Source organism: Rhinolophus hipposideros (genome assembly GCF_964194185.1).
Source record: "Rhinolophus hipposideros genome assembly, chromosome: 1".
Lineage (NCBI taxonomy): Eukaryota > Metazoa > Chordata > Mammalia > Chiroptera > Rhinolophidae > Rhinolophus > Rhinolophus hipposideros.
Window position 1 is genome coordinate 23425834 of NC_138047.1, and position 25261 is coordinate 23451094.

General features: G+C 37.7%; 1 protein-coding gene across 7 annotated transcripts in view; it reads left to right on the plus strand.

Moving 5' to 3' along the window:
* Positions 1-1953: 1953 nt before the first annotated feature.
* Positions 1954-25261, plus strand: part of WAC (WW domain containing adaptor with coiled-coil) — an 81229-nt gene continuing 57921 nt past the window's right edge. The window contains exons 1-3 of one of the 7 annotated variants that reach the window (XM_081054754.1): positions 1954-2645; positions 3628-3664; positions 5191-5386. In XM_081054754.1, coding sequence (XP_080910880.1) covers positions 5248-5386 — 139 coding nt within the window. In that variant the 5' untranslated portion in view covers positions 1954-2645; positions 3628-3664; positions 5191-5247. Of the gene's footprint in view, positions 2646-2827; positions 3242-3627; positions 3665-5171; positions 5387-25261 lie in introns of those variants that run through there. The other 6 variants (XM_081054753.1, XM_081054758.1, XM_081054757.1 and 3 more) reach the window with 6 other exon arrangements.

Here is a 25261-nt window from a genome sequence, read left to right on the forward strand (position 1 = left end):
ATTTAATTACAGTATGTGAGGTGAAACAAGGCTGAGTATAGCCTTGTTTATTTATTTATTTTTTTTATTTTTTTATTAATTAATTTATTTATTAGTTTCAGGTGTACAAAACAAGGTAATACTTAGACGTTCATCATTTATATCCCTCATACTGTGAACCCCCCTCCCCCCATCCACTATCCCTCCGACCTCACACTGAACCATCACATTATATATATAAAATTATAGTTGGCATTCATTAATGTTTAGCTTCTGATGTACAATGCCATGATCAGGTATCCACAGTATCCCTGAGTTGGTCTCCCAAATAGGACGCATGTCCATCGGATACCCAACAAAATCTTTACAACATTATAGAATACCTTCCCCAAATTAATTTTCAAAAGAAAAACCCTGAGGCCATCTTGTGGTTACCAGCTGCTTCCAAATCCCTTCACCTTTCCCCTTATCCCCAACCCCCTCCCACACACCCATCTAACCACTCTCGGTTTTTTCTCTGCGTCCCCAAAACTGACTCTGATTAGTTCATTCACATAGTCTTTTCTTTAGATTCCATATATAAGTGAGATCATATGGTACTTGTCTTTCTCTTTCTGACTTATTTCACTTAACATAATGTTCTCTAGATCCATCCATGTTGCTGCAAATGATAAGATTTCTTTCTTCTTTATGGCTGCGTAATACTCCATTGTATAAATGTACCACAGCTTCTTAATCCAGTCATCTACCGATGGGCATTTTGGTTGTTTCCATATCTTGGCTATTGTGTAAAGTTATAGCCTTGTTTAAACTCAGCGGAGAATGTGTCAGGCAAGTTAGATTTTTTTTTTGCTACCCTGTGAATATCCATGAATGCTGCATGCATTAATTTTCAGGGTTACAAATAAATTTTAGAGAGTAGTCAGAACTCGTGAACATGGAATCTGTGAATAATGAGGACTACGTTGCCTGGAACTGTTTCCTCCATAGTTCAGTCCAGTTTGCTGCTGTTGATCAAATGATACATATCAATTTCAGCAGCCATCTGATCATCAAATAAAAAATTAGTAATACATTTTGCTGCCAGTTTTTAAAGTTTCTGCATACGATCAATATGATCAATATATTACTTTTTGTACCCTTCTAATCAGATGTCTCCTGTCTTCAAAGTACGTTACAAGTGTTAGAATTTACACACAAGACTTTAGGTGGCTTTTTTTTTCTCATTTCAGTCACTGAAAGTTTATTCCTAGTTACTGACAGCTTAAGTAGGCATTTGCTAGTCCTCACAAACAGCAATAATCTTAACATGTGGCTGGTGGATGCGACAAATAAAGTTAATGTAATTTATTTATTTTTCAATCAACCGTGATTTCAGGGCCCTTTCCCCAGGGCCCTTTCGTTAGTTCCAGCAATATTGTTATTTGTTGGATACCAAATAAGCCAGTTATTTTTTTGACAGTTTTTTGGAGTCTTGTTTCTGCAGAATGTTGCCTATTTTGCCTCTTTGTTTTATGTCAATAGTTGTATATTTGCTTTATATTAAGATGTTTTTCACTCATGTTGCAAGGAGCAGAAAAAATAATTATGAATACCACCAACCTCAAGTAACACTTAATTTTTTTTATCTACGTGACAGTTTTCCCATCCCTATATGGCAATGTTACTATTGTGCCTGGAGCAGTCCATAAAATTCAATCTGCCCCATTTTCATTGAACACAACCTACGCCCGGATTCGCACGCCAAACCGCCAAATGAACTTCCTTTCACCAAAGGACTTCAACAGGGAAGAGGAACTAGAAGGAAATGGGAGATACAGAGAGGCTGGGGAGGGCTCGGCCGCGCGTGGAACATCTGGACCACGGCTACGGCGGTGCACCACTTCCCCCAAGTCCCCCGGCCCCCGAAGTCTCCGGGCTCAGCCACTGTTTTAATGCACCGCGCCGAGCGGCGCTCCCCGCTCGGTCCGGCCACCTCCACCTCCGAGCCGCGCGAGCGCAAGGCCTTGTCGCCTCGGGCACAACAGCCCTGAATCCTGCACGTTCGTCCTGGCTGGCTTCTGGGGCTGTGACTTACTTCTAAAACGCCGCCGCGCGGGCTCCGAGCCGCCCTCGCCCGTCGCGCGTCGGCGGCGCCCGAAGCGTCCAGTTGGAGGCTGGGGTGCAGGCCCGGGTTCCGCCTCCACAGAGCCGGCCCGAGGGAGCCGCCGCGCGCTCCCTTCCGGCCCGAGGGCAGCTGCCGTCGATGCTCCCAGAGGAAGCCCCGCGGGAACCGCCTGCCCGCCGGTCGCCTACCTAGAGGCTTGCGACCCCCCGGGCCGAGCCCGAAGGGGCGGGGGCCGGCGGCCGGAGCGCTCCCCGCGGGCAGCCTACCCCACCCCCGCCCCCGCCTCGGCGCACGCGCAGCAGCCGCAGCCTCCCTTATTTAGTCCGAGATGGCTTCTCTCGCGCCCCACCGTCCTCCTCCCGAAGGCGGCTCCCTCCCGGCGCACCCCGGGGCCCCTGGGGCCAGCGTCGAGCGGGTTCCCAGGCAGGACTCTCCCTAAACCGGAACGGCGGTGGCCGGACGCGAGCGTGAAGAACAGCAGCGGTAACCGGAAAGAGCGGACGGGTCGCGAGGCCGGGAGCCAGGCCGCGGAGGAAGAGGCAGGCCGGGGCGAGCCGAGGTTTGCCGAAGGCGGCGTTCCGGCGCGGCGCGGGGCGGGGAGGAGGACCGAGGGTGGGAGAGGAGGGGCGCGGCGGAAACTGCCGAGCTTTGCCGAAGGCCGCAGCCTCCGAGTTGCCCGGATGTAGTTGGTGGAGCGGCAGCGGCGGCACCAGCGGCGGCGGCGGCGGCAGGAGGAGGAGAAGGGCCAGGCAGCGGCGGCGGCGGGGGGAGGAGGGGAGGAGGCGGCGGAGCGAGAGGAGGAGAAGGCGGAGGAGGCAGTCGCTCTCCGCGGGGCCGGGCCGGGCGCGTCTTCTTGCCCCCCTCCCCCCGGTTCGCCGCTGCCGCCGTATAGTTGGCGCCGCTGCCCGGACTGAGAGTGAGCGTGGTGTGGACGGAGGGAGATGGCCCGGGAGCGCCGGCGCCAGTAACGGGGAGGTGCTGAGAGCCGCCGAGGGCGCGCCGGGCCCTGGTGCCGGTGCTGCCGCCCGCCCGCCCGCCGCCCGCGCGCCCGCCTGCCCGCCTCTCGCGGCCACCTTCCCCCCTCCCCCGACACACACTCACAGGCCGGGCATTGATGGTAATGTATGCGAGGAAACAGCAGAGACTCAGTGATGGGTAAATTGGCTTTTCGTTTCGGGCCGGGCGGCGGCGCGGGCGGGGGGCGGCGGCGGCGGCGGCGGCGGGGGGGCTGTTCCTCCTTATCTGTGCTGGCCGAGCCGCCATTTTTGTTGTTAACCCTGATCCGGATCGGGCTGGGGAGGAGGAGCGGCCGCGCGAGCCGGCGAGGCCCGAGCGAGTGGGGAGGGCGCGGCGTGGGGAGGGCCGCGGCGTTTCGCCCTCGTTACCGCCTTAGAGCGGCGAGTGTCTGTCTGCGGGCGGGCTCCGTGCCGCTCGGGGTGGTGGGTTCCCCGCGGGGAGGGGCGCGGGGGGGGCACCCGTTTTCTAACCCCCCGCCGCCCCCCGAGATGTTTCATGTCGCTGTCTCTCTTCCTGTTTTTCAGCTGTCACGACCGGAGGGGGGACTCGCAGCCTTACCAGGTACCAGCCGAGGCCGGGCTGGAGGGGCGGATGGGGACGGAGGGGGAAGGGAGGACCTGCCGCTACTCGAGCGCAGGCTTCAGAAGTCGCTGCAGGCCCTTTGGTGCGACAAACCCGAAACAAGCACCACGGGCCCCCTTAAAATGTTGTGTTTGGGTCCATTAGCGCTCCCCGACAAGCTTTAGTCACTTGTTTTGACAGGTGACGGGAGGAAGGTCAGTTGTGTGAGGAAAAAGCCTTCTCAGCCAGGCAGGACCTGGCTCGATTATTTGGGTGTCGGAGGAAGAATCGATAGGGTGAGGTGACAGGTGATTTCTGAGCCGTGTGTATTGTATCCGGGAACTGAAAGTTTAAAGTATTAAAATTAGATGAAAGGTCTGGGAAGGAACAACTCCTTGATTTGCAATTCTTAAGTGTGTTGTAAACCACGGTCCCTTCTCAATTGTTTTTTGTGCAAACAATTGCCTTACTAGTGAAAGATAGTGGATTTGCTTCTGTAGGAATCGAGGTCTTTGGATAGTTGGAAAATTCATTCTTATGTAAGAGGGTTTTAGGTTTTTGGGTTCCTTTTTACTGCAGTTGTTGCATGTAAAGTTTTAAAAAATTGATACAGGTGGTGCCTCTTTTCAGAGGGCCAATCTTATAAGTGGTTAATTATCAGATAACCCTAGGGGTAAATAACTTTCTACATCTAGTTATTAGTGATTAGGAGAGCAGGTTTCTAAACTGATCGTTTAACTGGCTAGCATGAGTTAAAGCTCAAGTTAGAAACCCTAGGTTCCTTGATGTGTAAAACATTTTCATTATAGTTGGATATGTCAAAGATTAAACCCGAGTGAATCTGCTCCCCTAAAAAACATAATTACACGTTGTAAAAGACTGGTATATCATGGTCATCTTAAATATGTGTTAGAATAAAACTAAACCATTATTGTGAAGGAGTTGCATTAAGTTTCGTTATGTTATGTTAGAAGGATCAGCCAACATTTTTTGTATGCCTTAAAATTGTTTTACACCTGTAAGAGTAGGTAAGGTATGTTTGAAAAGCTTTATTTGAATCAAAGATTGGAGAAACGGATGCTTTCTTCTGCAGGTTTGCAGAAACATGCTTGAGCTCATTGTATTTGTGTCTTTGCATCAGTTGTAGAGCAGAAATAGACTACAGTAGTACTCACTTTCTACTTTAGGTTAAACTATTGAAAACTTTACTGAGGAATTAATGCACCAAAGTGTTTGGTTTTATGTATTTACAAGATACTTTATATACTGGATTTTTAAAACTTTTTTCAATTTTTTTTTTTACATGGTATTATGATTTGTATCAGGAGTCTTATAATAATTTAGGCTAGTGGGTCTTGTCTGAATACCTTAAATGCACAATTTAAAATGGAAATTTTAATTTTATTGATATAAATTCATAAAACTTCATGAAGTTAAAAAGCCAGATTTTATGATAAAATTAATTTAGGAAGCAACGTTTAAAGTTTCAATTTTTTCTCTTTTTTTGGGGGGGTGATGTTTTACAGGCACTTAAGTATTCATCGAAGAGTCACCCCAGTAGCGGTGATCACAGACATGAGAAAATGCGAGACGCCGCAGATCCTTCACCACCAAATAAAATGTTGCGGAGATCTGATAGTCCTGAAAACAAATATAGTGATGGCACAGGTCACAGTAAGGCCAAAAATGTGCATATTCACAGAGTTAGAGAGAGGGATGGTGGTGAGTAGCTTTTTTGTTGAAACTTTAAAAATACTTTTATTTTTAATAATAGCTCTGTATAAAACAGTAGGTGGCAGTAACATTTCTAGCGTGTGGATGTTGACATACAATTATGTCATCAAAATATTTTATTTCTGTCAATTTACTTGATTCCTGAAGAAGTTATTGTATAAATAAGATGCTGACCTGAGCATCTAAAAATGGACTCCAATGGCGGATAATAGAATGCATTTATGAATATAGTCTACGAAATGCTTTAATAATAATGAGAGAAACTCAGGACATTTTTCTAAGAAAAGAACTTGCACCTTTTCAAGTAAAGGTTTTAGCTTATTTGGCTTAAGTTATTTTGAGATCCGTGTTGCAGCTTGAATTTACTTTTTAAGGGCCTCATCCTATTGATAAATTATGAATTTAAAACAGTAGGTTTTTTGAGACAGTATACAGGTTAAAAAAATTAAGTTTTTTTAAGTTTCGTCATGTTACATTAGAAATATCAGCCAACATTGTTTTTATACCTTAAAATTGTTTTACACCTGTAAGAGTAGGTAAGGTATGTTTGAAATGCTTCTCTGTGCATAATTACTGGGTTGAGGAAATTAATAATGGTTAGGAGATTGCACTGATATGGAATAAATTTTGTATGGGAGGAAAGTATAATTCTCTTTGGAATATAGCTATAACTGCTATTAACTTCGTTGAACCATATTTTTGTTTGTAAGTGACAGCAGGTGAGTTTGATCATTAAAGTATTAGAAAAGTTCTTAGGCAAAATTACTTAGACTATTAATATTTTTCATTTTGTGGGTAAATTTTCTATAGTGTTATGTATAGTCTGAGGTGGTACTGTTATCAACCATTCTTCTGTAGTGGATTTCATTTCAAATATTAGCTCTTGGAAGGCAGGTATTGTATGTACCATACTGTGCTTTATTTTGAAAATTTTGGTGACTGACAAAATAGGATGTGACACCTCATCTCCTTATAGATAAGTATCTTAGGTTCTCTTTCAGTGATTATGATCTGGTTAATCTATCATCTATCCCCAGATTTAGGAAGAAGTCAGTTTAGGTGCTCTAGGAAACTTGATGGAAAAGCTTTCATACACTTATAGTGAATCATGCTTGATAAATTCTTTTACAGGTGAAATAATCCCAAAACATTCCGTTGCTTATTCATTCAACAAACAGTGGGCATCCACTGGGTGCCAACAATTGTGTGATATTCCTGGAAGTAAAGATAAGATGTCACCCTGGCCTTGAAACTATTCAAGCTTTTGACTCTTGAGAGTTAGTGGTGGTGTAACTACTTTTTCTTTGCTGCTTTTTTCATTGTGATTTTAATTTTCCTATGTGAATTTGATACTGCTTGTAGGCTTTTAGTTTCCTTTTTATTTGCATCTGCTTGCTGATGTTTCTTCAGGTCCATTTGTAAGAAATTCCTTTATTATTTTTCTGATTCAGTCATTTGCTGAGTTAGGCCTTACTTTCTAACTTTGCTTTTTAGCTGCTTGCATGTCTTCCTATGGATTCTAATACTATAACTCCATCCCTGTTCATACTATCTCTAATATACCTGCCATATTTCTTCATACTATGTAGGAATAATATAACAAATATCATAAAATGTGGGATCTCTGGAGTTCAGTGTATTTTTGATAATTCTGTCTTTTAAAGATGTAAAGTGATTCTTCTCATTTAATACTTAGGTATTTAGTCATTATACTTTACAGTTTTATTGTTAATATGAGGTTCAAACTAAGCTTTTAAAAGTGCATATGTATGATTTTATTAAAGGCATTTGTATTGCCTTAGAGTTTTATTTTTAAATATGAATTCAAATAAATATAAATATTCATATTCATATACATGTGTATATATATGTAAAGTCAGTCGTTGTCCAAAGTCAAATGCAGGTGAGTTGGATGATCTGTGTGCTTAGTGTGTATAAGTAGCTACTTAATATAAAACAGGTTACTATTGAACTAATTTCAAATTTGTTATTTTTTTCATTTAGGATTATAAAAAAATCTAATGACTTTCTTTAGTAAATATCTAATAAGTGCCTACATGCTATGATTTGTAGCTTGCATTTTACAAAGCAAGTTAAACAAATGTGGAACTTGTAAGATGTGTTTGGTTTTTTCAGTAATTACTAGATTTCTTTCATGGCACCGTGCAGTTCCTTGAAAAGTGACAGTTTAGAAGTAATGTATAAAAAAAGCATGTAATGTATGTTATAAAAACTTAGAAATTAGGGTTAGAGAAGGACTGTCACTCCAAGAAATCTTTAAAGAAAGACTTAATGTAACATAGTATGTACAATTTAAAAAGTGAGAGATTTTTATCTTTTAGATTTACTAAAGGGAATGGAGATTTTCCATTGTGAATTAAGGGAAGTTATGTGAGATATAACTTAAAATGTTATTTAACTTGGTGAAACAAATTATTTTTCTGTATTCTATGATCCATCTGCAAATCATATAATCTTTTGTTTAAAAATGACCAAAAGCAAGAATATTAAGATACAATCATGAGATTTGGTTTTTATAGCTTAGACATGTTTTTAAAGGTGCAGCTGACATCCAAACCTCAGAAGAGTGAGCATACAGTACATGTTGTATTTATATTTTATGGATTTTTAATTTTATCCATTTGGTTTAAATACTTTTTCTTGAGGGCTAGTTCTAATGATTATTTTACTAAGTAACTTTAAGAATGATGATAATACAAATGAGTTGAGGAATGAAGGGTGTCTTTACCAGGTATTCTGTAAAGCTGTTCCAGAAAACTTCAACCTCTTGGGGATCGTTCCATTTTTCTCATCATCCATCTCAGAATTGACTGAAATTATTGTGATATATTTGGAATACTTGTTAGAAACATCTTTTTAGGAGAGGTAGCTCAGTTGGTTAGTTGAAAAATATTCTTATTGGTTCTCTGATTTGTGGGGCTTTAGTGAATTTACATAGCTCTTTAGTTAGCATTCAAATATTTTTGAATGCAAAGGAAAATTGCTGTGGTTTGGGTACCCATGGTTTCTAAAGATTTTAAAGTTTTTAGCTGCGCAGTAAAAGTTTTATCTTGACATTTAGCCATATCTGGAGAAGTTTGGAAATACATTTTCATCTAATTTTCAAACAGGTTACTATAATTAACATTTGAAGGAATTGTTCAGTAGGGATCATTTGGGGGATAATTGGTGTTTATAGTTTTTAAAATATAACTTAGTAATGTTTGAATCTTTTCACATTGGATAATAATAACTAGTTTTTGAATAAAATGAGATATGCTTTGCGTTTGTAATGTTAAAGAGTGCTATAAAAATGAACAGTCTCATTTGATCCTCATTTTGACCTTGGAAGGTAGATAGAACAGGTAGCGTCCCTGTTTTAGTTTCACAAATGAGGGAATACCATAAAGTCTTTTTTTACTTGTATAAAATTGAACAAATAGTGACAGCTGAGTGTAGGAATTAGTCCTTTCTACTCTGGTAAATTGTATACACTGTCAGAGATGAAACATGAGGCATATTGAAAGCTTACTTGGTGTGTGTTTACTATAGCACAAATTAAAGGTGCTTTTGTTTGTATCCTCTTAATGGTTTCAACCAACTTCCTCCAGTGGTAACGTCTCACCTAATTATAGTACAGTATCAAAGCCAGGGAATTGACATTGGTACAATGTATATGTGTAGTTCTAGACCAAGTTATCACATGTCAGTGTTTTACTTTTAAAAATAAGTTTTAGCATGAAAGCTTGCCAAATATTTTACAAGGAAGGAGACCTGTTTTCAAAACAACTTGGAAATTTCATACATAATCTAAAAGTTACTGATAATTTGGATTTCAGTAACATTGATTAATATTAAATATTTTCTGTTTATTGACAGATATATATTACCTATTTTTATTAATCCCTGCTTTATAGGAAGATAGTAATCTCGGCAAATATGTTTGCATTGGATTTCCATAGGTCAGTGAAAAGATCACAGGAAACAGGTATTCCATTTCAAGAGAAACAATAAGGTTGGCAGATTACCATTCTCAATGTTTCAGCTCTTTAGTATTTTTTCCTTATTTTTAGAAAATACATATGCTCTAAATATTTGTGCATATATTTGAACACATTCATCATTTGTCTTTTAGTGATCAAATTTTAACATGTTATTTTTAAAGATGTGGTTATTATGTATTGTTTACGACCTAATTTTTATTAATATTTCACAATCAGAAAAATTTGGAATGGTTGACTTTGATCTTAAAGCAGACTTAATTGAACTGTTAGTTGTGCAAGATGTATTTGAAGTTCTTGGTGTAGCACACTTAGGATTTTTGATCCATAATTCACAGAAAATTTATATATTCTAGATAGTCTCTCTGTTAAACATCTGTTTATTGTTTTATTCTGTTATGCAGAGTAGTTTTGGTGTATGTAATGTATCATTTTGTTACGATGATGGAAAGGGTGAAGAGCCAGTGATCCCCATCTTTATGGGGATTCTGTAAGTAAGACTAAATCTATAACTGGATTTTGGTTCTGGGCTTTTATAGTAAGTACTGGAGATACTATTTGTCAGTCGTGTCAAAAACAATTATTTGGGGCTTGAAAATAGATCTTATGAAGAGTCTATTTTTTATGATTTATATGCTTCATAATTTTCAAAGCTTTTTAACATTGTTTCTCATCTGATCCTCTACAACCCTGTGAAATAGGTTAATTGGATTATTCCTGTTTTACTGATGAAAGTATATAATCCATTGAAAATATTCAGCCTACTATTGTTGAAACTGGAAATAGATCTGTGTTGTACTTAAAAGCTTATCTCCACCTTCAGATTATACTCCAAGTGTAACCACTTCTCAGGACTGAAAATATAACCATTGTAGTCCTGGTGATCACCTCTTTTACCTGGATTCTGCAAGAGCCTCCTGAATGGTGTCCCTGCATCCTTTCTGTTTTCACCCAGTTTTTTTTTCACACAGTAGCCAGTGTGAAATGCCAGTCAGCTCTCATCACTCTCATGCTCAGAACCCTCCAATGACTATTACTTATGAAGGACTATAAAAGACCCTGTGTAATCTGGTGTCTGGCTGTTTCTTCAGCCTCTTCCCTGACCACTCTTTCCCTTGTTTGTGCTGCTCTGTCCACACTGGCCCTACAGGAAGAAGTTTGCTCTTGTCTCAAGGGTGCTGCACATTATTCTCCTTTCTGGGATGTTCATCTTTATGTCCTTGTGTACTCTCTCACTTCAGTAATGTGTCTGCTTAAATGTCACCCTCTCATTGGCCTTCCCTACCCTTGGTCACTCTGAAATAGCCATCACCATCATTGTTTATCCTTTCCACTGCTTTATTCCTTTCTTGTACTTAATGTGACTTGATGTTACTTAGTCATTGTGCTGTCACATGACATACGTGTTCCTGAAAGTTACCACGCTATGCAAAATTGCACCACAGGATTTACGGGGAAAATGTTTTGAGGAACAATATTCAAACACATCGTCAGTGACATGTTAAAAAGAGAGGAACCTAACACAAATCATAACATAACATTAAGTGATTGAGTACATTAATGATACAATAAATAGTGGCGCTTTATCTTGACAGAGACCTGAAATAGACTTGTGGAATTGGGCATCTGTTGGAAGGATTGCAGTGTGTTAAGTCATAAAGTGATGGAAGGAAGGTTTTCTGAAATAAGCGTCTAAAAGTTGTAACACCAGTTGTGGATGGATCTGACTCATAAGTCATACGACAAACTGGGTAGCTGACAGATGTTTGAGGTGTGTGTGTTTGTGCTTTGTGGATTCCTGTGTAGCTTGGTTCAGCTAGGTACAGCTAGTGTTTCACAGGTGAAATTGCTCATAAGTAAGTGGGAAATTTGTGTCGTGCTCAAATAGTTTCCTGGTACATCAGTAGCACTCAAATGTGGCATTTTCAGGTTAGCTCAGTTGGTTAGAGTGTGGAGCTGATAACACCAAGGTTGCTGCCGGTTCAATCCCCACGTAGGCCACTGCGAGCTGTACCCTCTTAAAAAAAAAAAAAAGCATTTTCAAAATAAGTGTTATAGCAGAACTGACTGTATTTTAGTTAATTTCCTTGTCTTCTTTGTATAAACTCCATCAGAACAGGGAGTGAGTTTGTTTTGTTAACGATTTTATCCCCTTGTATCACTGTTGCTTAGAACAGTGTCTGACACCTTATAATGCTTCTGTATATGGGTAGACAAAAGAATATTGGGATTGTCATGATTTAAGGGAAATGAAATTGCAGTGACTCTCAGACTTGAATGGTTACACTAATCACCTGGAGATAGATCTTGTTAAAATGCATATTCTAGTTCAGCAGTTCTGGGGTAGGGCCCAAGAGTCTAGTCTGCCTTTTTAACAAGATCCCAGATGGTGCCCATGTTGTTGGCTGCATCTGAGTAACAAGGTTCCAGAAGAGCACTGTCCAGTGGAAATGTAATATGGGCCACAAATGCAAATCACATGTAGTTTTCTAGTAGTCATAGTGAAGTAAAAGTGAACTGAAATTAGTTTTAGTATATTTTATATAACCTAATATATCTAAGATATTTCAAGACGTACTTGATAGTTAGAAAACATAAGATTCTTTACAATTCTGTTGTGCAATATCTTTGAAATCCATTGTTTTACACTTATAGCATATTTCAGTTTGTATTAGCCACATTTCATATGCTTACTGGGCACTGTGGTTAGTGGCTGCTGAATTAGTTGGACAGCACAGTTCTGGAGAATATGATCACCCTGTTCGGTCTAGCTTTAGACATATTCTTGTATCTCTGAAGAATAATTTTTTTTTCTGAAATACTGTGACAGTAAATTGATAGGTTTACTCTTCTATGACTGATGAAGAATTAGTGTCAGGTCAGCAGCTCTAGGTCTCTAGGAAGGAAAATACTGGGAGTCTGGCAAGTGATCTCCATGAAGGACTGCAGGGCAATTTTAACTTGGAACCCGCTCGTACCCAGGATTTTGCAGTTCAGGGATTTTTAGAATAGATGTAAGGTTTCAGAAACAAAAACACATGCTCAGGGTAATTTCCTCAAATTTGGCTGCTTATTAGAATCAATCTGAGAAGCTTTTAAAGCTGTAAGTGCCCTGACTCCATTTGAATTACCGTGAATCAGCAATAGGGGATAGAGCCTCGAAAACTGAATTTTTAAATAAACACTGGATTCATTTAGATATTTATAAACTGCAGATCTAGGAAGAATACTCACGAGGCACTCTGAACTGGACATTACGGAACATGAGTTTTATCATTAGGAATCTAGAAGTAGAGGGGTTGGGCGTGTGTGTTTTAAAGAATTTTCTTGTCATCTTTCCTGATTCACAGATAGTAATACAATTTGTATGCATTAAATATTAAAATTAAACATTAAATAGTTAACTTAGTATCCTTTGGCAAGGACAACTAATACCCCAGAGTAAAACGAGTGCCAGACAGTAGAGAAGTTTCTAACCATATCAGCAACTGGACAGGGCAGTAAGATATATTTGGGTAGTATCTGGAGCAACCACTATTGCTTTAGGTAAAAGTCTTTGGCACTCCATATTCTTCTCCCCTGCCACCCAGCCTCTCAGTCCTGTGCCAGCCAGCCGTCTTGAGACAGCTAAGTGGTAAACTACAGTTAGCTTTTTGTCTGTTTGAAAAATAGCCTTCACCTGAGTTGTTATACTTAGCCTGATTTCAAGTGTTAGCAGTTTTCTTGAACTGATCCTTAGGAGTAATTTTGCATTTTTAAAGAAACTTACGATGTGTGGTTGATGTATATACATAGGTCTAATCTTTTGGTTTAAATTTGATTACTTCTGAATTGTGTGACAGTATACCAGAAGAGCATGGCATAATGTTGGCATCTTCTGAAAAGTTCTGACCTGTACTATATTCACAGAAACAGTCCTTTTCTGGTAGTCAAAAAGCAATGCTAGTAAAATACGTTAATTTGGAATATTTTGGCTTGGATGAGGAGAGGATGGTGATCAAGTGTTTCTGCATTTAATAATTGATTTTTGAAGAATAATTTTGCAGACTCAACTTCATAAAAATGTGTGCTGATCGTGAAAACATTCTTTGTAATAGGGAAAAACTAGGGAAGTTGGAACACAGTATGTGATAGGCTATTAGAAGCAGTGTTCTTGACTGCCTGCAGCCTTTTCTGATGATTTGCTCAGGTGTCTGTTCCTGCTGCTTATTGGCTCCATATCAGGGTTTTAAAGCATTCATCTTTAATACTGTATGCATAGATATCTCAGTCTCATTTACCATGTGACCTTTAAATTACAAAGACTGTGAAGGGTTAGGTCATAAGGCTGTACTTTCTAAAACTGTAGACTAACTTTAATGATATATTTTTGTGTAATGACGATAGTTCCTTTTTTATATAACTATTAAATGTCAGTGTTGATTATTTTGAAAAAGGAGAACAAAGTACTTAACCCCTCAAACCTCCCCTTTGATTTGATTTGGGCTGGTTTTGTTTGTTAGAACCTTGACAAGGAGTGGGTGAGTCCTTGATACTGACTCTCATAATTTAGGAATGTTCTTGATTTGGGGGAAGAACAGGTTTCAAAATACAGTTCTCATTTTAATATTCAAATGTTAAACTGTTATTTTTAGAGCAAACAGGGAATTTGAAAAGTTATTTTACTGTATTTTCATCTGTGTAGTGCATGGAAAGATTAAAGTCTGGCCAGTCTAGAGCACAACTCTATTGGGTGCTATTATTCTTACTGTTAAATTTAATTGGACTTTGTCAGCACCATGTTAGTAGCACAGTTGGGGGATTAACTACTTTTTTCCCATTATGCCCTTGCACATTGGCACATTATACATTTAGGCTTTGAAACTGTCCTTTTGTGTGCTGATTTGGCATACTTTAGCTAACATTAGGTTATATAAAGCCATATGTTATTAGCACTGTTTGAAGTACTATAGATTTGAAGTGATTAGAATTTGGATTAAGATGGTGGAAGTAGAATTTAAAGAAGATTGCATTTGATAAGAATATTTTGAGGGAAAGATAGATTCTGGTTCCATTTGATAGATTCCAAATGGTTAGAAATGCTGAAGACCTCAAGTTTGAACCTAATGTAAGAGAAATGGTGGGGTGGGGGCCTAGATAGTTCGATTTTTGGATTAGTGGTTGTCATTGGGTGACCTCTTTATTGATGTTTTCATCTTGTTTGAAATTTTGATACCGTGTTTCCCCAAGAATAAGACCTAGCCGGACCATTAGTTATCCATCTTTTGGAACAAAAATTAATATAAGGCCCGGTCTTATTTTAATGTAATATAAGACCAGGTCTTGGGTCTTATATTAATTTTTGCTTCAAAAGACGCATTAGAGCTGATGGTCTGGCTAGGTCTTATTTTTGGGGAAACATGGTAAGGTTCCCATATAGCAAAATTTCACTAATGTGGAAACTTCTGATTTCTAGTTTGATAATGTAGAGAGGCTTGAGTTAAAAACTGTGCACATTTTCTACTTTAAAACAGAAAGGTTTACTTAATTTTTATAAATAATACCAGTAGGAATGTATCCAAAGAGAAGACATTTTTATAACAATGAAAGCATGTTCAAGATAGTCATTTTATGTAGTTCTTGGTAATTGCATGTTGTATTGCTTTATTAAAATTAGAAGGGCAATCATTATGAAAGGTAGAATGTGCATTTCTGCTGCAGCTTCTCACTGTAGTTATGTATTGGATTAAGTCATATGAAATTGCTGTTTTTGTAGGTAAAAAAAATTAAGTTCATATTCAACCTAGGTTACAGATTTATAGCATATTCTTCTTGGGGCAAGTCCTCTTGTTTTTGAAAAACATCTAGGATGTGCTTAAATATATTTTCTCACTGGGGTAAAATTTATTTTTTTTGAATAGGTTTATTGCCAAAGATGGGCATTCAAATAATGTTCATTGTACTGATAATGGACATCTTTGTTCTGCATTTTAATGACATACCTCTAGAGTTTCACATTAAAGAATACTTTTAGTTTTCTGGTAGAGACTACAAATTAAGGCAATTTTCTTCCTAGTTCGCCAAAGGTATCCAGAATAGATGTTGACTCTCATGCTTTCTCCTAACTGTTAAGAGAGCTGATCACTTTATTTTCTTCACTTTATTGATATAATAAATTGTAATAGGTTTTTTAATGTTTAAATATTTTTAACATTGAAAAAACCCTGGTTTTGGTCATAATGTATGTGGTTTTTGTGTGCTGACATTTTATTTAGCTTTTTTTTTCTTTTTTGCCTTTATGTCCATAAATATGAAGCACTATTTAGAAAGATTTCTTTTGTGCCCTGAAAGTTTGAATAATATAGGAATTATCTATTTTTGAAAGCTGTGTTTGAATCTGTAAAACTTGTTGCCTTATTGTGTGGTAGAACTTTGGCTCTTTTTCCGTTTTTCCTATGGTTATTGATTTCTTTTTCCTACCTCCTTTAATATTTTATTAGAAAGTTTATTGATACAAAGTTTAAAATTTATATTTCAATCTGTCATCAGTTTGATTATTCTCTTGTATTAATGTTGTACTCTCCTCCGCTTTTTGTGAATCAGACTTAACCAAAGACTCATTTCTTGGTATTTTTTTTTTTTTAACAGGACTTTATTGGGGGACAGTATGTACTTTCAGGACTTTTTTCCAAGTCAAGTTGTCCTTTCAGTCTTAGTTGTGGAGGGCACAGCTCAGCTCTAGGTCCATTTGCTGTTGCTAGTTGCAGGGGGCGGAACCCACCATCCCTTGCGGACTCCGGGAGTTGAACTGACAACCTTGTGGTTGAGAGCCCACTGGCCCATGTGAGAATCGAACCGCCAGCCTTCGGAGTTAGGAGCATGGAGCTCCAACCGCCTGAGCCACCGGGCCTGCCCCGGTATTGGTACTTTTTATAGAAGCTAAAAAGAACTCTGTTTTCTATTTATTTTTAAGTGATTTTTGTTTTTATAAATTTGTACTTATTTTAAGTGTGTTTTCCCAGGACCCATCAGCTCCAAGTCAAGCAGTTGTTTTCAATCTAGTTGTGGAGGGCACAGCTCATTGGCCCATGTGGGGATCGAACCAGCGACATTGGTGTTAGCACAGAGCTCTAACCAACTGAGCTAACCAGCTGCCCTATTTTTAAGTTTTTATTGGGTTCTTCTTTGGCCCTAATTTCTTTTGTTGAATACTTAGTTTATTGTGATTCTTTGTTGTTTATTGAAAACTTTTTTCCTGAAATAATTTAAAATTTATTATTATTCATTGTTGCAGGTGGGAAGGATGGTATCAAACCTAGTTCTTACTTATAAAGGTAGCTTATCCATTATAGTGTATCTCTTAACTTTCCTGTGTTCTCCCATACAACTTGAGAGCCTTTAGAATTTTTTCTTTATCCTAAGATCTAACACTTTACCAGTCTCTCACTGCAAGTGTGATCTTTTTTCAGAATACATTTTACTCTGAGGAGAATCCCTTACCATGTTCTTCACACTAATTATATTTTAAGCTGTGTTCATTTCATCCACCTATTGAAAGCTCTATTTTGGACGATCTAGTACTTTTAATTTTTATTACGTCTTGTAATTTTATGAATCCAATTTAATAGAAATACTCTGAGAATTTAAAGTATATTTTGTTTTTTTTCATGTCAAATGTTTCATCAGAAAGTTTTCTGTTTGAGTTTGGTGCATCACTTTCATGTTATTGGGTTCCTGGGATGTGTGCTGTTTGTAATTGCTCATATTTGGGAATGAGAGTCTAAGCTGCTTTGCAGTAGAATGTTGATGTGGTTTTAAATGTTCAGCATCTGAGCTGTACATTATGGTAGCCACTAGCCACATCTGCCTATTGAACATTTGAAATGTGGCCAGTGCAACTAAGAAACTCAAGTTTTAATCTTACTTAAATTTAGCCCATTGCTGTTAATGCTTTTTACTATTGCCATTTCTTTTTGCAGTTGCTAATCTCTTGGTTACCACTGAAAACCTTTCAGTACTAATTTTACTTGACGTTAAGTCCTTTCAGGTGCTTTGTCCGTTGTTGTTGGTAGGTTTTTGATTTTTCATGATTTTAGTTTTCTTTACTATGCTATTGTTTTAATCACATTCCTGGCGCTGAGTCCTTGTTGCTCCTCATTCTGCAAACCCTGTCCTTTGATTTTTCAGGCCCACGTATCTTTTTGCTTATTGGGCATGTTTCATATGGTGGGTGGTCCGTAGGTACCTTCCTAAAATCTATTTCTAACTTGAGTATTCCCTGTACTGGTTAATGCTGGGAAAGTCATACTTGATGGTTTCTCCTTTTCTCCTGTGTTTAGACCTCATTGCTCTTTTCTTAACTATTGCAGTATCCTTTTAATAGATTATTGTCTCATTCTTTATCCATTGCTGATTTTTAGGCTATGAATTTAAACACAATCCCTTCATTAACCCTTAAAGCCTGACTTTTATAGGTCTTTATTATGTTCTGTTGGCAACGTAATTGTCCAAATATATGAGTTTTCCTCCCTACTTTCCCATGCTTATCTGGGAAATCTTCCTGTCTCGTGTACATAGAAGACGCTGAAATGAAAACAGTTATGTTTATGCTGGAAAGCAAGCATCTCAAAATAGATTTCTGCTTGTAAATATAGCTTGAAGATTTGAATAATTTAAAATCTCTGAGTCACCATTGCCAAGAGTCCAAACATCTCTCTTTTCTTAACTACGTTCTCTTCTATACTGCAATTATGTAAAACTGCTTACCCAGTCCTAGAACACCAAATGATGTTGTCGTTTTGTGTTTTCATAACCAAAACTGTCCTCTCCACTTCTACCCTATCTTTTTTCTTGGCAAACCTCTTAATCCTTCAAGACCTCAGTTCTTTATTGTGTGATGCCTTCCTTGAACCTATTTCTGTTACAACTCTTTTACAGCAAATTGTAATTATTTACATACATGGTTTGCCTGCTCTACGGTGAGCTTTTAGAAGGCAGAGACTATGTTTTAATTTTTATTGTACCAGGACTTGGCATATAAATATAGGTGCTCGGTAATGTTAAATTAATGTCTCATATGCCATTTTAAATATCTAGTACATGTCAAAAACAGGTGAGTGCTAGTAGTCTTCAGAGAATTAAGTGGTTTCAATTGAAAGTTAATTTTTCAGGTACAGTTAAGAGTAAAATAATTTACTATTCTAGAATTCCTAAAATAGTTTAAGTTGCTTTTGTACTATTTATGAAGGAAGCAAATACTTTATGCAGGCTTTCAGGGAGAACAGTATAAACTTTTTAAAAAAATTGTGTACATAATTGATATGTTAATTCCAGCACATTATTACCAATCCCTTAAGTGGTCTTGATAGTTAGACTAGTAGATGTTGCTTTGTTATAATCCTATAAACTATTATATGTAATTTAAATAATAGAATGACATTTAAAATTCTACAGCCTTCTTTAGTAATTTTGACTGCTCCTTTCCTAAATCATTGTTTCTGAAATTCTCTTAAATCTATGCCTCACTAGTTAATGAGATTTTTATAGTTTTACTTTCTATAAGCCTGAAATACCACTGGAAGCAAATAGTATGTTAAGCAGAATAATCGGTTGGTTTTTTGAGTTTTTTGTTTTGTTTTTGAATAACCAAGAAGGTTTTTCAAGCTTATTGAAATTAAGAATTTCCCTAGAAATTCTTAACATGTGGTGCTCCATTTTCTTTACCCTTGAGAATCGCTGCACTGATTATTTTTAATTAGTGATTCATTGTTCCTAAAAGTGACTAAAGTGTAACTGAAGATAATTTGTATCAGGAAACAAAGAATGCAACAATAACAGGGCATATTTGATAGCTCTTGAACTTGTCCATTTTGACAATAAAACCATAACTTTTCAAAGTAAACTCATTGAAAGACTAAACTATTTCAACTATGCAGTGGTCCTTTTGAAGCCATTGGGGTTGAATTCACATTTTGTTAAAAATTCGAGAGCTGCAGTAACCGATTGTTGTTTCTTTTCAATCGCATTTTGGTTTTGATCTGAAACAATATTAGCCAATTTTCCTTCTATATTTACTTTTGTTTCCATTGAATTATGTATTATTTTTAATAGTCAAACCCATCTTTAATGATTAAAACATTAGCTCAAGACATTTGAGTGAATATGTTACAGGCTCTATAATGGTTTCTCAAAGAGGAGTAATACATGTTTTGAGAATTGACATCATCGGAGACTTCTTAAGGTGAATGCTTTGCAGGTTGGTATTTACTTTTCTTTATAAGTATTCTAATGTTTAATTTTTAAAAAAAATCATTACATTATTTGTCACCTTTCTAATTTTTTCTCAGTGTTTATTCAGTGTGTGGTTTCTTAAAAAGCTATCCGCCGGCTTTAAAAAAAGCATGACTGTATTTTTGTAGATGTTGGAACGATGCATTGTATTATGGATTTTCCTCTAGGCTCATAATTGATCAAGTCACGTGGGCAAAGTCAGGCTTATTGGTCAGAATGGTATTTAGGTTTGGTTTGCTAGCCCTGTCTCTTCTTTGTGAGTATGTTACGTGCCTTGAATCAGCTCTGATTCCTGGCAACACTGTGATGTCCAGTGTCCTGTCTTCAGAGCCTTAGGCAGTGTCTGCAGACTTATGCCTGTGGCTTCTTTTATGAAGTCAATCCATCTGTTTTTCCCAGCATTAATGTCTTTTCCAAAGAGCCCTGCCTTTTCATGATGTGTCTGAAGTAGGGCAACTTCAGTTTTGTCTTTTTGCTTCCAGTGATATTTCAGCAATTTAATTTGCTCTCGGACCCACTTGCTCATCTTTCTGTCAGTCCAGGGTATCTGTACAGCTCTCCTCTAACACCATATTTGAAATGAATCCATTTTTTCCTTTTAGACTTTTTCAGTGTCCAACTTTTGTATCCCTACGTAGTAATTGGAAATATGAGGTATGGATGACCTTAGCCTTGGTGTCTAATGACACATTTTTGCTTTTGTAATCTTTCCTAATTCTTCTATTGCTGCCCTTTTGAGTTTCAGCCTTCTCTGTAGGCTCCATTTTACTTGACTGAACCAAGATAAGCAAAATCTTTTTTAACAAGATGTTTAAATGAATCCTGCTTTGGCACTTTCTTTTAATGTCATCACAAGCAGTTTCAAGTCATTGTTACTTTCTGCCATTAAGATGGTGTCGTCTGCATATTTTAAGTTTTTGCTATTCCAGTTCCACCAATTTTCACTCCTCTTTTCTCTTAAGTCTAGCCTGATTTTCCTGATGTTTTTTTACACACGGATTAAACAAAGAAGGAGATCAAATGCACCCTTATCTGGCACCTTTGCCTGTAGGAAACCATTCTCCATATTCTGTCCTGACAGTGGCTTCCTGTCCACGACACAGGTTACACATCATGGCAATCGAGTGCCGAGGCGGCACGCCGTTGCTTTCAGAGCAACCCATAGCTTTTCATAGTCTACACAGAGGCTGTGCTGTGGCCTATAAAACAGACTGACACCCTTCTGAAATTCTTTGTAGCACTTTAGTATTTCTGTAATCCTTTCAGTATCATTAAGATTGGTATCAATGGTGAAAGGCAGGGAAGCATATAGAGATCTGCTTTGTGTAGTGTTATTTTAGAAGACCCTTCTTGGTTAACTCTGGGTTTTTAATGCACATGTCAAAGCATCAGGTTAAGGAACTACTACCAAATAAAATTTAAAACCTGAAAGAAAAGTTGAATCATAGATCCAGAACTCTTTGAATATTGACTGTTCTAATTGTAAGCAAGTTCCTGTTTGGGTTTGGATATATGTATCTTTTAGGATGGTACCCTGCTAGAGATAGATTGTTGTTAATTTGTTAACAAGAATTAAGGTGAGAAAATGTACGGTGCAAAGAACACCAGTCTTGGATGTGGATGTTGTAGTTTTTGTTTTGCTGGTTATTAGCTTTTTGTCTATGGGCAGGTCATGTATCTTCTTGGCTGCTGCTTTTTTGTTCCTTCTTTTTTTCAACAGGATTGAATTGATAATTTCCAACGTCCTTTCCAAATAAATGGCTTGAGATGTGTGTGGGAGAACTTTCTGATTTTCATGCTTTAATTTATGCTTTCATATGTTTGCTGTGTGTTCTGCCTTTCCATAGTAACTAAATTTCTCCTTGCCAAAAGTATAGTACAGTATGTATGGCTTCTTTTGTTTGTGTGGGGACCTTTGGAATATTTCCCACCAATGTTTAGCTTTTTTTTTTTCATTGCTATATAGAGAAGAGTAGAACAGCGTGATAGTTTTCTCTGTGCTTATTAACTTAAATTGAGAAATAGGTTGAAAATTTTCAAGATTATAAGCAGAAGTCCTAAAGTTTTTACTGTATATACTGTATATACTGTAAAAATCAATTTTGTTTATATAAAAAGTGGTTTAGTTTGTAAGCTTGTCAGTACAGCTTCCAATTTAAGTCTTCAATTGCCCACCAAATTCAGTATTTATTGTTCTAAGTTGGGAAACATTTCATTTTGCTTCAAAATACTGAGTAGTAAATATTTAAAACTTTATTGGTCAAATACCAGTTTCTGGTGAGTTTACTTTAAAAATATGAAAGAGATACTAATTTTATATTCCAGAAATTCTTGGGTATTCTTTGTATTTTAAATGTACAGCCTTTTCTGATTTTTACTGAATAGATGATATACTTAGAGTATTATAAAACAAAGGCAATTATATAGTGGGATTTAAGATTGAGGGAAGAGTCATTGCTGGTTTTAAGTTTAAAGTATGTGAGTATAGTGTAAATGTTAATACCTAAATTTGGCTATTTTTGGTGAAAGTGGAGTTTTCAAAATGCAGTTACCTAGCATGAGTCAATACTTTTTTGTACTGTATAGGTTTTTATAGCTGTGGAATGGAATGAGCACTGAGGTGTGGGGGAAGCATGCTCATTGTCCACTTACTGGTTTTATGAGCTTAGATTCTCTTCGTATCTTGGTTTCATGAGCTTAGATTCTCTTCGTATCTTGGTTTCCTTTATTTTGGTTGATTCTTGACTTTCTTAATACCGTTATTCTACCTTATCCCCAATATCCACTTATGAGTCTCTTAGATCTTGCCTCCGAAATAGCTCTTGAATGGATTCATTTTTTTTTCCCTAGCTCAGACCATTGTCTTTTGCCGGAATTAAAGCATACTGCTGCTTCCTTACCTCCAGATATTCCTCACACCAGAATCACCTCTTAAGAGGAAGAGCACATTTTCTCATTCTTTGTGTAAAAATCTTTGTCTTCCAGTTGCCCTTAAGATAAAGTTCAAATGTTTCTAGTGGACAGCTTGCTACATCTCTTTGTATTTTTTTAGCCCTCCTACATGCTTCAATTCCTTGAAGATAATGAGTTTCGTCACTCATGGGAACTTAACACATGCTGTTTCCTTCTTGAATACTATCTCTCCTCCTGCCCCTTTTGCCTAGTTAATTCCTTCCTATTTTTCAGGCTTCAATTTAAAAGTTACTTCCTCTAACCTCCCAATTTCCACTCTAGATTAGTTAGCACGTCTATTATCACATATAACCGTTTATGATGATTACATTATAATGTCCAGAACTGAGCTTCTCATGTTTCCCTCTCAAACCTGCTTTTCCCACAGCCTTCTGCATTTTGTTAAATAGAAACTGCAGCCTCTCAGTGGCACAGGCTAATAATCTGGGCCTCCTAACCGGTCTTTCTGCTTTCCTACTTTCCAGCTCTTTAGTTTATTCTCAAAGCGGCAATCATATCAAGTCACTCCATTGCTCAGACCTCTCAAATGTCCTTACAAAAGCCCACAGGCCCTATGTAATTTGTTACACCCTCTATTGTTATCTCTCTGACCTTACTCTCTATAGAGTCTACTCTTGCTGCACTTCAGTCACACAGACCTCCTTGTAGTTCCTGGAGCATTTCAGGCACATTCCTGCCTCACATCTCTGTCTTTGCTCTTCCTGTTCACTGGATATCTCAGCTATTTTCTATCATTTAGGTAGTTTGACAATGATACATAAAATGGGTGACTAAGAATAACATTGAATGAATTGAATAATCAAAAGGATTGCAGTGACGTCTGTGGTATGCACGTTTGTACTACGACCCTTACTCAAAGCAGCAACAGATTGTTCAAATATGCTTGGTTTCTTATAAATATTTTCTCCCGTCGGAGGACTAAATATCTAATCTTAAAGACTAAATCCAGTGCAGTAATTTAGGATTAAAAGAGGGATGGGCTTTCTTGAACAAAAAGTGAAAATACACTATAAAATATACTGCCAGTAATCTTAAGTCTTGTCAATTTGTCAGTGTTCTTTAGAACATATTACAGTATATTTCAGAGAAAACTATGTTCATTATATTTTAGAGAAACATTCTGTTTTTGTTTTTTTTCCCCCCATGGTCAGAAACATGTACCATTGTTTTTCAAAGTATGGTTCATGGACCACTTGTCCCAAATCACTTGGCGTGTTTAAAAATGCCACTCAGTCCCACACAAGACCAACTGATTCAGAAGCTCTGGGTGGTGATACCTGGATGTGTGCATGTACTTAACATGATCCGAAAAGTCATGTTGATGCACATAAAAGTTTTGACAACCACTGCTTTGTGCTATATGAATGATAGAGTTATAATGGAGTAGAGGAAGAATTCCATGGCATGATTAGTGGCAGAAAATCTTGGATAAATATTAAAGCTTAAAATTAATTTGACTATATTTAAAACTCAAAAGAAAAACTATAACTTAAAACACTGATGCTAAGAGAACCTGGGCCCTTTAAATCTGCAGCAGTATCCTTCATTTTTTTCCTGGAGGCAAGTAACAACATGTTTTGGGGTGGAATAGGGTGGATCCATTTGGAGTTGTCAGTACTCAAGGACTTTCTAATTCTTAGTGTCAGTACTCAAGGACTTTCTAATTTTTTTTTGTCACTTGAGGATTACACTAGAGAACATTGGGAATATTCTTTGGTTTAAACCACAGAAATATACATACGAAAACATATTTTTACAAACCCCTGCTTTCTAGGGAAATGTCTCTTAGTGTTATCAAAAAAATTTTGGTATTTGTTACAATAATTGTGAACTGGTTTATATTAACTCAAGTTTTTAGCCTGGATGTGAGTGGGTTATTTTGGGTTGAGGAAAGCTGTGTGTTTTTTCTCCCTGCTAGTGAGAACTTTGCCATTTTAATCTGTTCGGTTTTAAGATGGAGATTGTCCTGAATATTTGAGACTAGTAGTTGCATACTTTGGTTACACTTCTGACAAGGCTGCATAAGTCAAGATTATTTAACTTGAAGCAGTCATTTTCTATTCAAAAATGGATGTTATACCCTGAGGCGTTTAGAAATTAACTTGAATACCTGTATAATAGACTAATAAACCATCTTGCATAATTGAATGCATTTTCATGCCAGTAAAATTGCATATTGAGGCAGTATAACACTATTATAAAACTGTATTAATGTCATACAGTATTATCATTACCTACATAAAGTATCTGAGATTTAGCAAGGTCTTTCTTAGAGATAAAAATTTATCTCTGAAATTATTTTTCATTTATTTCCTGCTGCCACATTACTTTTTTTTCAATGCTGTGTGCAGCAATCGACTCTTATACACATAAATTATAAAAAGTTTTATGTAAACAAACCAACCTCTGTTAAGTTCACAATTTTCCATTCTTCTTTTTGGTTCTCATCATTACACTTCATTGTGTCAAAGACTATAATTATTGATATTAATGAAAGCCACTAAAATAATGAGTTTGCTTCAGAATAATTAAAATGTGGTACATTCAAGAAGTTCAAGAAATCCCAAAGTGGGACTGTCTTGGGGAATAAAGACACTTTGCAAAAAAGTGGAACATAATT